The sequence below is a fragment of the Rana temporaria genome, chromosome 1 (genome assembly GCF_905171775.1).
Source record: "Rana temporaria chromosome 1, aRanTem1.1, whole genome shotgun sequence".
Taxonomy (NCBI): Eukaryota; Metazoa; Chordata; class Amphibia; order Anura; family Ranidae; genus Rana; species Rana temporaria.
The window spans coordinates 213,791,638-213,803,944 of record NC_053489.1 but is presented as its reverse complement, the minus strand read 5'-3'; the positions used below and the strand labels follow the sequence as shown (position 1 = coordinate 213,803,944).

The 12,307-nt window shown below is 42.8% G+C and overlaps 1 protein-coding gene across 4 annotated transcripts in view; it reads left to right on the top strand.

Annotated features, from left to right (window-relative positions):
* The window catches only part of ADORA2A (adenosine A2a receptor), a 66,979-nt gene extending 62,916 nt beyond the window's left edge, over nucleotides 1-4,063 (top strand). For all 4 annotated transcript variants that reach the window (XM_040349476.1, XM_040349450.1, XM_040349467.1 and 1 more), the window contains one exon: nucleotides 3,105-4,063. In XM_040349476.1, the coding sequence (XP_040205410.1) occupies nucleotides 3,105-3,921 (817 nt within the window). In that variant the 3' untranslated portion in view covers nucleotides 3,922-4,063. The remainder of the gene's footprint in view (nucleotides 1-3,104) is intronic.
* Nucleotides 4,064-12,307: the final 8,244 nt, after the last annotated feature.

Below are 12,307 nucleotides of genomic sequence, written 5' to 3'. Positions count from 1 at the left end.
GGATGATTATAGTCTTCCCAATCAGACTTTCTCCGGCAGGTGAATGGAAAGGGCAGATCCTCAGCAACAGTCCCCAACACATGGAATAATATGGCTCATATATATTGGAAAAATGAACAAAAACACTCCATAGTGAAGTACTGCAAAGATCGCGGATTTAATAAATGTTGGGTTGCACTTACAGTTAAGATGAGTTAAAACGGCATGGGATAGACAGAAAGTGGCGTTTTGATCCGATCCAGTCCTGTCAGCTGGTCTCCGTGTGTGTGTGTATCTCCTCGTGAGCGTGATGACGTTCCACGCAAAATCCGACCGTTCCTACGCACGTTTCGTCGTAAATGACATCGTCGGGGATAGAACCCTGCTTGAAAAAAGCTCACCATAGGGACAATAAAGCCGCGTAGACACAACCGTTTTTAGGGTTGTAAAAAATATATTTTTTTTAATTTCATTAAAAACTTTTGTGTGTGGGCTCCAGAGCATTTTTCACGATGTAAAAAATGGCCATTAAAAATTAAGAACATGCTCTAATTTTTCACGTTGTTTTTAATGTTGTCGTTTTCAAAGTCGTAAAAAATGGTCGTGTGTGGGCTTTAACGATATGAAAAAAATGCGCATGCTCAGAAGCAAGTTATGAGATGGGAATGCTTGTTCTGGTAAAACTAGCGTTCGTAATGGAGTAGGGACATTCATCATGCTGTAACAGACTGAAAAGCGCGAATTGTCTTTTACTAACACAAAATCCAAGCCCAAGGGTGGCGCCATCCGAATAGAACTTCCCCTTTATAGTGTCGCCGTACGTTTTGTACGTCACCGCGCTTTGCTTGAGCATTTTTTTTTTCACAATCGTGTGTAGGCAAGGCCGGTTTAACGGTCGGGTTGAAAAAAACATAATTTTTTCTAGACCATTAAAAATTACATTACATCCCAAAAACGGTCATGTGTACGCGGCATAAGGCTCCATTTCCACCATGCAACCGCGATGGAGTGCGCATGCGTTTCGTCACTTGGTATTTAGGGCAGTCTGTTGATTTCAATAGGTTGTCTAATGCTGCGTACTCACGATCGGAAATTCCAACAAGAAAAGTCTGATGGGAGCTTTTGGTCGAAATTCCAACTGTGTGTAAGCTCCAACGGAATTTTTCTGTTGGAATTTCCGCCAAGAAAAATTTGAGAGCTGGTTCTCAAATTTTCAGACGGGAAAAGTTATTTTCGGAAATTCCGATCGTCTGTATGCAATACCAACGCAGAATAATCCTACGCATGCTCAGAATCAAATAGACGCATACTCGGAAGCATTGAATTTCATTTTTCTCGGCTCGTTGTGGTGTTGCATGTCACCGCGTTCTTGACGGTCGGAATATGGTGTGCCTGTGTGTATGCAAGACAATTTTGAGCCAAAATTCGGCCGGAAAAAAATCCACGGTTTTCTTGACGGAATTTCCGATCGTGTGTACGCGGCATTACATGTGGAAAATGCACAAAAGAAGTCCCTAAACCCTTCTGCAAAATTGCACTGCACCGGGAACACACAACGCTGCGCTTCCCTGCTTGGCGCTGCGCGTCTTCTAAAGGGCAGCCAATTTCTGTGCTTGTTGGGAAAGTGCAAGATTTTAATCGCATTCCTGAATCTGCTAATACATTCGTGGGTTGCTTGAGGAGATGTAAACATTCCATACAAACATGAACACTTAAACTCCATGCAGATAGTGTCCTTTGTAAGAACTGAACTCTGGACTGCAGCTCTACAAGTCCTCTATGGTAGCCATTGAGAAAGCATATTGTCTAGAGTTTAAAAGTTCTCATTGTGTGTCAGATACTACATAGCTGAAATTATCACTGTAATTTATGCCTCTGAGCTATGCTGGTCCCTGGTGACTGCATGCCAGATGCTATAGTGTCCGTGATCTTGCTATTCTCTCAGACTTAGTCACCATCACCTCTGCTTGGATAGAGAAGTCTTCCAGCTGTTATCCCACGCACAGGAAGACCTTGCCATTTCTCCAGCACATAGACAAAATTCCCAGGTTGTCTCTCCCTTGACCTAGCTTTCACAATTTCATTTTTTTCTGTATTTATATCCCCCCCCCCCCCAGTCACATGCTACTGTAATTAAACTTTACCTCTTTTGTGACAATTTCTTTACATATATTATAATTGTCAAGTTTTGAAACCTATCATTAAATAACAACATCTTTAAACCTACCAGTTATGGATGTGGTAGTTGCATTTGTTTCATTTTTCAGGCTACGAATATTTCAGAAAAAACATAAAATACCAGTGGATTCTGCCAGAAATACAGTGGTGTTGTCACATCCTGTGAGCTGAAAAGATAGCACAACCATCTAATGTAAACTACTAATTCCGTCAATCCTAAAAGTGGAGCTCCACCCAAAAAAGGAAGTTTCGCTTTAAGTACTCCTCCCCTCCCACATTAGGCATGTCATTTTTTTTAGGAGGGGAACGGGTACCTGGTTTTGACAGGTACCTGCTCACGCTTTCGCTTGGATTGTGATCTGAGCAGTGGTTCCCCTTTCTCACTGAACGACTTATGCATGCTGCAAGCTGTCACAGCCGGGTGCCCACATTTGGGATGCCAGCGCTGGGTAGAGAAGATGGGGAGAAGGGAGGGCTAGGGTGAGCACATTGCTGGATCATGGGACAGGTGAGTATCTGTTTATTAACAGTCAGCAGCTACAGTTTTTGTAGCTGCTGACTTTTAATAAACACAAAAAACTAATGGAGCTCCGATTTAAGTAATATTGAACAAAGGCAGGCACGTTTGGAGTCCAGCATGGGTGGCAACCATGGCTTCCTCCTAAGCTAAAATAAGGTGAATGAGCATAGTCACCCAGGAACAGAAAGTGTGTTAATAGCAGGATCACCAGATGAAAAAGCCTGAAATGGAAAACAAATTCTGCGCCACATCTAACGACTATATCTTAATGAATCCTAAGGACCACATCTAATTAAATATATTAAACATTTGTCTTTGAGGTCAGAAGGCAGCACCTGCTCTAGAGAATATTCTCCACCATTCAGTGAATCTGGCTTTTAATTAAGATGTCTGCGTTAGCTTAATTTTTTGTTTTCTCTCTTTTCAGGTACAACAGCCTTGTGACTAGTCGGAGAGCCAATGTGACTATTGGAGTATGCTGGCTATTGTCTTTTGTGATTGGCCTTACCCCCATGTTGGGCTGGCACAAGAAGGACCCCAACCCTCCAAACTCATCATGTAGTACTCCTTTGGTAGAGTGCCTGTTTGAAAAAGTGGTGACAATGGATTATATGGTGTACTACAATTTCTTTGCCTGTGTCTTGGTGCCTCTTTTGCTCATGCTTGGCATTTATTTGCACATTTTTATGGCAGCACGACGGCAGTTGAAACAGATGAAGCTAAAAGTAACTATTGGGGAACGCACAAGATCGACTCTGCAACGTGAAGTCCATGCCGCCAAGTCTTTAGCCATCATTGTGGGTTTGTTTGCCATTTGCTGGTTGCCCCTGCATATCATTAACTGCTTCACTCTCTTCTGTAAAGCTTGTGATCGTCCTCCAGTTTTACTCATGTACTTTGCCATCCTGTTTTCTCATGCCAATTCAGTGGTGAATCCACTCATTTATGCCTATCGCATACGTGAGTTCCGCCTTACCTTTCGTAAGATCTTACGACAATACTTGTTTGGTCGGGTGCAGCCTTCTAAGTCACGCACCGCCAGTGGCAAATCAATGACATATGCAGATGAGGAGTTGAATGGCACCACCAGGATTAGTTATAATGGCTGCACTGAAAACCATGGGAGTAGTTGTGACCGGAAAGGGACCTGGCATCAAAATGGCTATCCTTCTAGTGTGAAATTTGAACAGACAACAATTCACAAAGCTGAGAGCCAACAAAAAGAGAAACTTATAAACTCCTGAAGAAAGCTGTGGACCACTCAAAGAGCTCACTATCATGTTATGAACTGGACAGCTCGGTATGGGGGTCCCGTATTATGTGACTTTCACTTTGTTTAGAGATTTTTTGAGACTTATTTTATTTATTAAAACAAGTTGAAAAATCTTTGTGTTTTTTACAGACATACGTTTCTCTATCAGCTATTTATGCTTCTGAGGGGAAATATAAGCGCTCGTTCACACGTGTGTTGATTACGAAGAATGAAGCAATGCTCATTAATGCTCCTGTGGCATTTATTATGTGTTTATGATGTATTTTTGTTGTGTTTATGAAGCGCTGAATAAGATTCAAGAATGCTTGATAAATGCCCATAGAAGTGTTGCTTTTCTAGTGGGAAATGCTTAAAGAAAAAGTAATGTAATGGAAATAATCTGCTTTGAAACCTGGTTAAGTTGTGGTGTGATAGCAGGCATTTTTGTGAATTTTCTGCAAGATGGATTTGTATACCTTGACTTTTTTGACTCTTGGCTTGGTCCAGCTCAACTTTTCTGACATAAAAAGCTTTGCCACTGGCAATAATGCTCAATGCCTCTGCTCCTGCCTGGCACTGGCAGTATTGCCAGCTGGCCTGGTGATTTTGTAAATGTTGTTACCACACGGCTGCTCTGTACAAACAGGAAGTGGCTAGAGCTGCTCTGTCCCAGTTCTCTATTATTTCCCAGTGCATTCTGGGATACAGGAACCCACACTGCCTCTCCTCCAGTGCCCAGTTAACACTTTATAAATGCTTCACCATACATGCTATAGGTGCTGTTAAGATGCAGTTACAGAGCTTTACCATTAAAATAATGGAGGAGTATGATAAGTGTCAATGCCTCATGAAAGTGACATGCTGCTTAATTTCTCTCACAACACAACGCACTGCTCCTGTGTGAACAGAATTGCATTGTGCCATTGTAATATTCATGGTCAACATTGATGGGTGGTTATGAGGCCGAATAAATGTTGCATAAACACTGGGTACTGACGCACGTGTAAACAAGCCCTTAACAATCCCCATATAAAGATAAAGGCCCAGATTCTCAAAGGACTTACAACAGCGCAGCGCCATGTACGCCGTCGTAAGTCTTAATCTGACCCGTCGTATCTATGCGACTGATTCTTAGAATCAGTTACGCATAGATATCCATTAGATCCGACAGGCGTAAGTCTCTTATGCCGTCGGATCTAAACTGCAATTTTTTTTTGCCCGCTAGGTGGCGCTTCCGTCGAATTCCGCGTTGAGTATGCAAATTAGCTAGATACGCGATTTCCTGAACGTACGTGCGGCCGACGCAGTAAAGTTACGACGTTTACGTTAGGTTTTTCCCAGGGTAATGTTGCCCCTGCTATATGGTGGCATAAGTGCGGCGCAACAATGTTAAGTATGGCCGTCGTTCCCGCGTAGAAATTTAAAAAAGTTACGTCGTTTGCGTAAGTCGTCTGTGAATGGGGCTGGACGCATTTACGTTCACGTCGAAACCAATGATGTCCTCGCGACGTCATTTGGAGCAATGCACACTGGGATATTTTACTGGGATATATTGCGCAGTTCGTTTTGCGCTGGGACACGCTTGATTTAAATGATACACGCCCCCTACCCGCCGAATTTGAATTACGCCTTGTGATTTACGATACGCCGCCGCAACTTACGGAGCAAGTGCTTTGAGAATACAGCACTTGCCCGTGTAAGTTGTGGAGGCGTAACGTAAATCAGATACGTTACGCCCGCACAATTTTGCGCGGCTGTACATGAATTTGCCCCAAAGTGTTTATGTCTTGCCATACTGACTACCCATTTGTACCTGTGGAAACCTAAATTTCATTATTGGAAAAGTCCAATAGGAACGTATGGGAGACAGAAGGGAGTAGGCAAGCTTTAACCGTACCACAAAGTGCCGAAGCTTTGCCCAACCAGAACAGCCCAATATTTGGGCAGAGACTGCTGACCTGGCTATCATGCTGCTTTGGCTTCAATACTTTCCATGTCACTGAAGCAGAACATATACATATAAAAAGTGCAGGGTCACCTTTACTTTAGACCTCCTATGAAAGAAGAAGTAATATACTTACTTTACCTTTAGATTAAAATTGAATACATTTGCCTTTCTTGTAGCAAGTGTTTTGAATAGCTGCATCTCCGCTCCCCAGCCTCTACATGCATTTTATAGTCACACAAGTCTAATACTTGTGACCCCACCACCGACTACTGTGGTTCCTCCCGCTAGTTTGCACATAATTGTAGTGAGGTATGAGCCAATGGGATGAACCACTGTAGCCAGTGGGAGTATACTACATGCAATGGTTGGGTAGCAAAGAAGCATCTGCTTTTCAATACATTGGTCACCAAAAAGAGTAACTCCACTTTTATTGAGAAAAAAATACTCCTATGTACATTGCAAGTTTTTTTTTATCAAACTGTGTTGCAGATTCCTACCTTTTGTTATTCTGAAGAAATCACTGTTTGTCTGTGACCATGTGGAACATGAATCTAATGGGAGTGGTTTCATAATTATCAACCAGCTGCTGCATCTGCAGGTCTCTAATGAGGAAAATGTCAGGGTCTGCACCCTTTTAGATGTAATTTGCTATTGGGAGTATCTCACTAAAAATTACCTTTTTGTTGCAGTGGATGCCTAAAATCTAATTTGAATCTGGAAAAATCGGTGAGCCAACTACACAAGCAGGAAATTATGTTTCTGGGGAGCGTTCTGTACATCTTTATGCACAGGACACCTCCAGGTAGCCATATTGCACTGCATTTTACAGAAAATTAAAGAGCTGCAGATTTAAAAGGAAAGATAATTTTAAATAACATTCAATTACAATATGACTTGTTTTTGCAATTGTATATGCTATATTATTTTTTTTATTTGCTATTTGTTTCACCCCTCGAAAAGTAGAGTATTCCTTCAAGTATATTATTTTTTTATGTGTGGCCTATTAAGCAATGAGTTACTCTGCGGTAGCAGGGTCAATATAATGAAGGGTGGCACATCCCCAGCTTTGGTCGTTTAAATGGAAATGTTAACTTATAATGAAGACTCATTTTTTAGACTGTGAAGTAATGAATGCAACAGGTCTTTATCAAGTAAAATTAAACATGTACAAATCTCTTAGTTTTCAGTAAAAAAAATAAGAAATCTTACCATTAGTCTACATTTAAATGTTAAAATTAAAGCTATATTAACAGTCTTGTTGGCATAGCTAAATAAGGAGTAAGAGAAACAGTTCTGAATTCTTGGGCTCCTTCCACTGCTGGCCACATGACAAAATCTTAGGCAGAATGCGAAGATAAACCAATCTTAAATCGAATCCAAAATCTTCAGAAGAGATCACATAATTAAATATGTCTTTATTTTTTATTTTATTTTTTTTGCTTTTGGCTGTATAACCAACACTGGAGGGATTCTGGAGTAGCATCTCTCCAGGAAAGGTTAGAACTCAACCTTTCTTTGTTTATCTGTCCGGGGGAAATGACTTTATATTAACATAACTTAATTTCAAAGTGGTCATACATTGTTTAATAGGTGGTTTAATAGGTTTGACCATAGGTGTGTGTATGGTCAGTTCTTTAAGTGGGAGCAGTTGGCTCCTATGTCAAAGGTAATAGTAAACAGAAATCAATGTACAGTAAGTAAGCATGGAAATTTGAATTGTTCATTGCTTCCATTTGATATACAAGCAGATATGGATTTTGTGATAGCGTGGTTTATGCATTCTATATGAACCAATGAATAGCAGACTGTAATGCATCTATACCTAAAAATGTAAATGAATGTACAATGTGTGAACTTCTGGCATTACATATAACGGGCTATGACCTGGAGTATGGCCATGCCTTTTGGCTTGCAGACATAGCAGCTTCTACAGGTTGGGCTATGGTTTAGCCAAGTGGTTCTAACAATTGCTGGAAGTACCCCAACACAGATCAGTGAAATGTCTCTGCTGAGAACCTGGAATAGGTTTTCAGCAGTGCTTCTGTGTAGCGGTGATGTAAGCTGATCTATTACTGAAAAAAGTGTGCTTGGACATGCAGCTGTTAACTAATTCGATAAGGTAATAGGTTATTTGAATTACATTGTCTGCAAGCACAGACAATTTGAACAATTATCTGAAGGTCCAGAGCAGTGTACAGAGCTAGACTCTATGCAATAGTGTTAAAAAAATGTGCCATAATTCCTGTTTTTCCTCTGCTAAATACCCAGCATGACAAAAAAGTAAGTTATTGTTTCAATTCTCTCCACAACAAAATGCTTGGAAGATTTGCTTGAAGCCCAGCATCAGATGATACCCAAAGCATGAATACCTTGTTTAGAACATATGGTGGCCTCTCCAAAATTGGAATCTAGACTAAGGCCTCGTACACACGACCGAACATGTCTGCTGAAACTGGTCGCGGACCAGTTTCCGCGGACATGTCCGACCGTGTGTACGGCCTAGCGGACCGGTTTCCTGGCCTAGCGGACAGGTTTCCAGCGGACAAAAGTTTCTTAGCATGCTAAGAAACTTGTCTGCTGGAACCATGTCCGTCGGACATGTCCGATGGTTAGTACAACTCATCGGACATGTCCGCTAGTTATGACGTATAACCAGCGGCCTGAAATCCCACGCATGCGTCAAATTGATTCGACGCATGCGTGGAAGCATTGAACTTCCGTGTCAGAGAGCGTCGGTGTCTTCTACGTCACCGCGTTCTCTGTCCGCAGGGATTTTGGTCTGATGGTGTGTACACACATCAGACCAAAACCTCCCAGCAGACATGTCCGATGATCATCGGACATGTTCAGTCGTCTGTACAAGGCCTCAGACTGGGTTCACACCTAATGCTGAGCAGGGGTCCGGTGCGTCCTGGTTCACCGTTTCCAGCCCAAATGGACTGAATTCGGACCTGAAATGGCCGAAAAGACGCACAGGGGTCCTGTACAAATTTACACCGAAGCCGCATCGGAGATATGTGAACCAGCTCCATAGAGAGCCGGGTACAATCTCCTGCTATTGCGAATTGGATGAGTGGATTCCACATCCAATTTGCTATAGTGTGAACCCGGACTTAAGGAAACCTACACCAAGAGAATATTGGGCTGTCATTGTAGACTTCTGCTTCTGAAAATGCTGAGTTGCCTGGCTAATACTGGGAAAATGTTCCAAGTCACTGACCATGGACATTTATCAGAAGTTCTGTCTTCACTTGCTGCATATTTGTTCCAGAAAAGTATTGAAGCCAGAGACAGACAGGTAACTATATTTCTCTCATCACAGATTAACGAACGTATCTCAATGTTTATTATCCTAACTAGAAAACATCTAAATAACAGAGAGAAGGATAAACTGTATTGTTTTGGGTTTGTCATGGAAAGGCAGAACGTCTGCATACTGTCTATCTGCTATCTTGAGTGTCGGTTCACACCAGTGTGGGTTCCCACATCACACCTGAATCGCACAGTGCTTCACACTGAGATCTGCGAACCGCTGCGGGTGTCAATGTAAAGTTAACGACACCCCCAGATTGCTCAACAGATCGCAGTGCGAACTGTAAAATGGTGCAGGAATCGGATCCCACAAGTGTAAACACCCGTGTGATCCTATTCCAGTGCGGACCATGTGAATGTGATGAGATTTCAGCCATACAGTTTGCATGGCTGAAATCGCATTGCACAGACATTGCATGTGATCTGAACAGAAATGCGGTGGGAATCGCATTCAATGTCTGGCATTGCACTAGTTTGAACCGGGCCTTTTGCCCTGTACACACGATAGGTTAGTCTGATGAAAACGGTCTGATGGATTTTTCCATCAGTTATCCGATGAAGCTGACTGATGATCAGTCGTGCCTACACACCATCAGTTAAAAAACCGATCGTGTCAGAACGTGGTGATGTAAAACACAACGACGTGCTGAAAAAAAGTTCAATGCTTCCAAGCGTCGACTTGATTCTGAGCATGCATGGATTTTTAACCGATGGATGTGCCTACAGACGATTGTTTTTTTACTATCGGTTAGGTATCCATCAGATTATTTTAAAACAAGTTCCATTTTTTTTAACCTATGGATAAATAACCTATGGGGCCCACACACGTGCAGTAACAGCAACTGCGTGTATGTGCAATTAAATAGCACACGTGCACTAACAGCAACTGCGTTTATGTGAAATTAAATAGCACACGTGCAGTAACAGCTAATGCGTTTATGTGCAATTAAATAGCACACGTGCACTAACAGCAACTGCGTTTATGTGCTCAATCTGGAAGTGATTACCTTGATCCAATGTATATACATATTACTTTGTTCCTACTGTGCTCGTCAAATAGATTTCTAATTTTAGATGTCATTGGCTTAAAGCAGGGGTGCCCAACCAGTGGCCCGGGGGCCACATGTGGCCCGCGGAGCCCTCTGATGTGGCCCGCGACCTCCTGCTCTGGGATGGAATAGAATAGAATACTGTAATTAAAGGTCAGATTATTACTAAAATCACAGTGTATATATGGGCATATCTGTTCTGTAGTGGTTACTGGGCTGCTTTCAAACTAAACTGCAGATGCAGAGCTGCGCACCCGCGGGTTACCTGCACTGAGCCATAGACTTCTGTTATTACCTGCAAGTTTGGTGAGCTTTCTGAAAGTGCACCAAATCTGCAGAATATAATAGAAGTCTATTGCAAAGTGCAGAAAAGCCAAAGGTACACTGCGCATCAGTGTGAAAGCAGCCCAACCCAATTGAACTCTCTATTCACCTCTAAGGAGTGGCAGATGTAAACGGTCGTGTGTCCTACCTCCAATCTGATCCAGCTGTGTCCGTGTCTGCTGTGCATATGCAGAGCAGACATGGACCTGCCATCCGCCCGCTTCGCTGATTGTGGCCCGCGACCAGTTACCAAGTCGCTTAAGTGGCTCTTGCACTTCAAAAGGTTGGGCACCCCTGGCTTAAAGTTTATTTACATACAATATAGGCCCCGATTCACAAAGCACTAACGCCGACGTATCTCGCGATACGCCGCGTAAGTCTAACTATGCGCCGTCGTATCTATGCGCTGTGCCCACAATCTGAGATACGTCTAAAAATAGGCTTCCTACGACTGACGTAACATGCCTACGCCGTCGTATTGTGGGCGCATATTTACGCTGGGCGCATTTGCCGCTCCCATTGATTTTCTATGCACATATGCAAATGAGGGAGATACGCCGATTCACGAACGAACTTGCGCCCGGCGCATAATATACGCGGTTTGCGTAAGTCGTACGTCCGGCGTAAAGTTATTCCCCATATAGGAGGCGCAACTTATGCAAAGGTATGGACCAGGGAACACAAGCCGTCGTATCTTTTGTCATTTACGTTGTACGTGAATATGACTAGGCGTAGGTTACGTTCACGTCGTAGGCAGTGATTCGACGTATCTTAGGCAGTTGTTTCGACGTGATTCTGAGCATGCTCACTGGGATGCGGCCACGGGGCGGCGCATGTGCCGCTCATTTTAAGTACTTCTATTGCGCTTGGCCCATCATTTGCATGGGGTCACGTCTCATTAGCATAGCTCACGCCCACTTCCACCTACGCTGGCTTACGCCGAGGAAACCCAGCGTATCTTTAAGAGCGAGTGCTTTGTGAATCCAGTGCTTGCCTGTGTGCGCTGCGTCAGCGTAGCGTATATTAGATACGCTACGCCCGCATAAATATGCGCCGATGTTACATAGTTAGTCAGGTTGAAAAAAGACACAAGTCCATCCAGTTCAACCACAAAAAATAAACAAACAAAATAAAAAACACGGTACAATCCCATACACCCAACTCCATACCCACAGTTGATCCAGAGGAAGGCAAAAAAAAACAGCAGAGCATGATCCAATTTGCTACAGCAGGGGAAAAAATTCCTTCCTGATCCCCCGAGAGGCAATCGGATTTACCCTGGATCAACTTTACCTACAAATCTTAGTACTCAATTATTTTATGTACATTTAGGAAAGTATCCAGGCCTTTCTTAAAGCAATCTACTGAGCTGGCCAGAACCACCTCTGGAGGGAGTCTGTTCCACATTTTCACAGCTCTTACTGTGAAGAACCCTTTCCGTATTTGGAGGTGAAATCTCTTTTCCTCTAGACGTAAAGAGTGCCCCCTTGTCCTCAGTGTTGACCGTAAAGTGAATAACTCAACACCAAGTCCACTGTATGGACCTCTTATATATTTGTACATGTTGATCATATCCCCCCTAATTCTCCTCTTCTCAAGAGTGAATAAATTCAGTTCCTCTAATCTTTCCTCATAGCTGAGCTCCTCCATGCCTCTTATCAGTTTGGTTGCCCTTCCGGGCCATAATTTTTTCGTTTTGATAGAGTAGGGCATTTTTAAGACCCCTATAGTTTTTAGGTTGAATA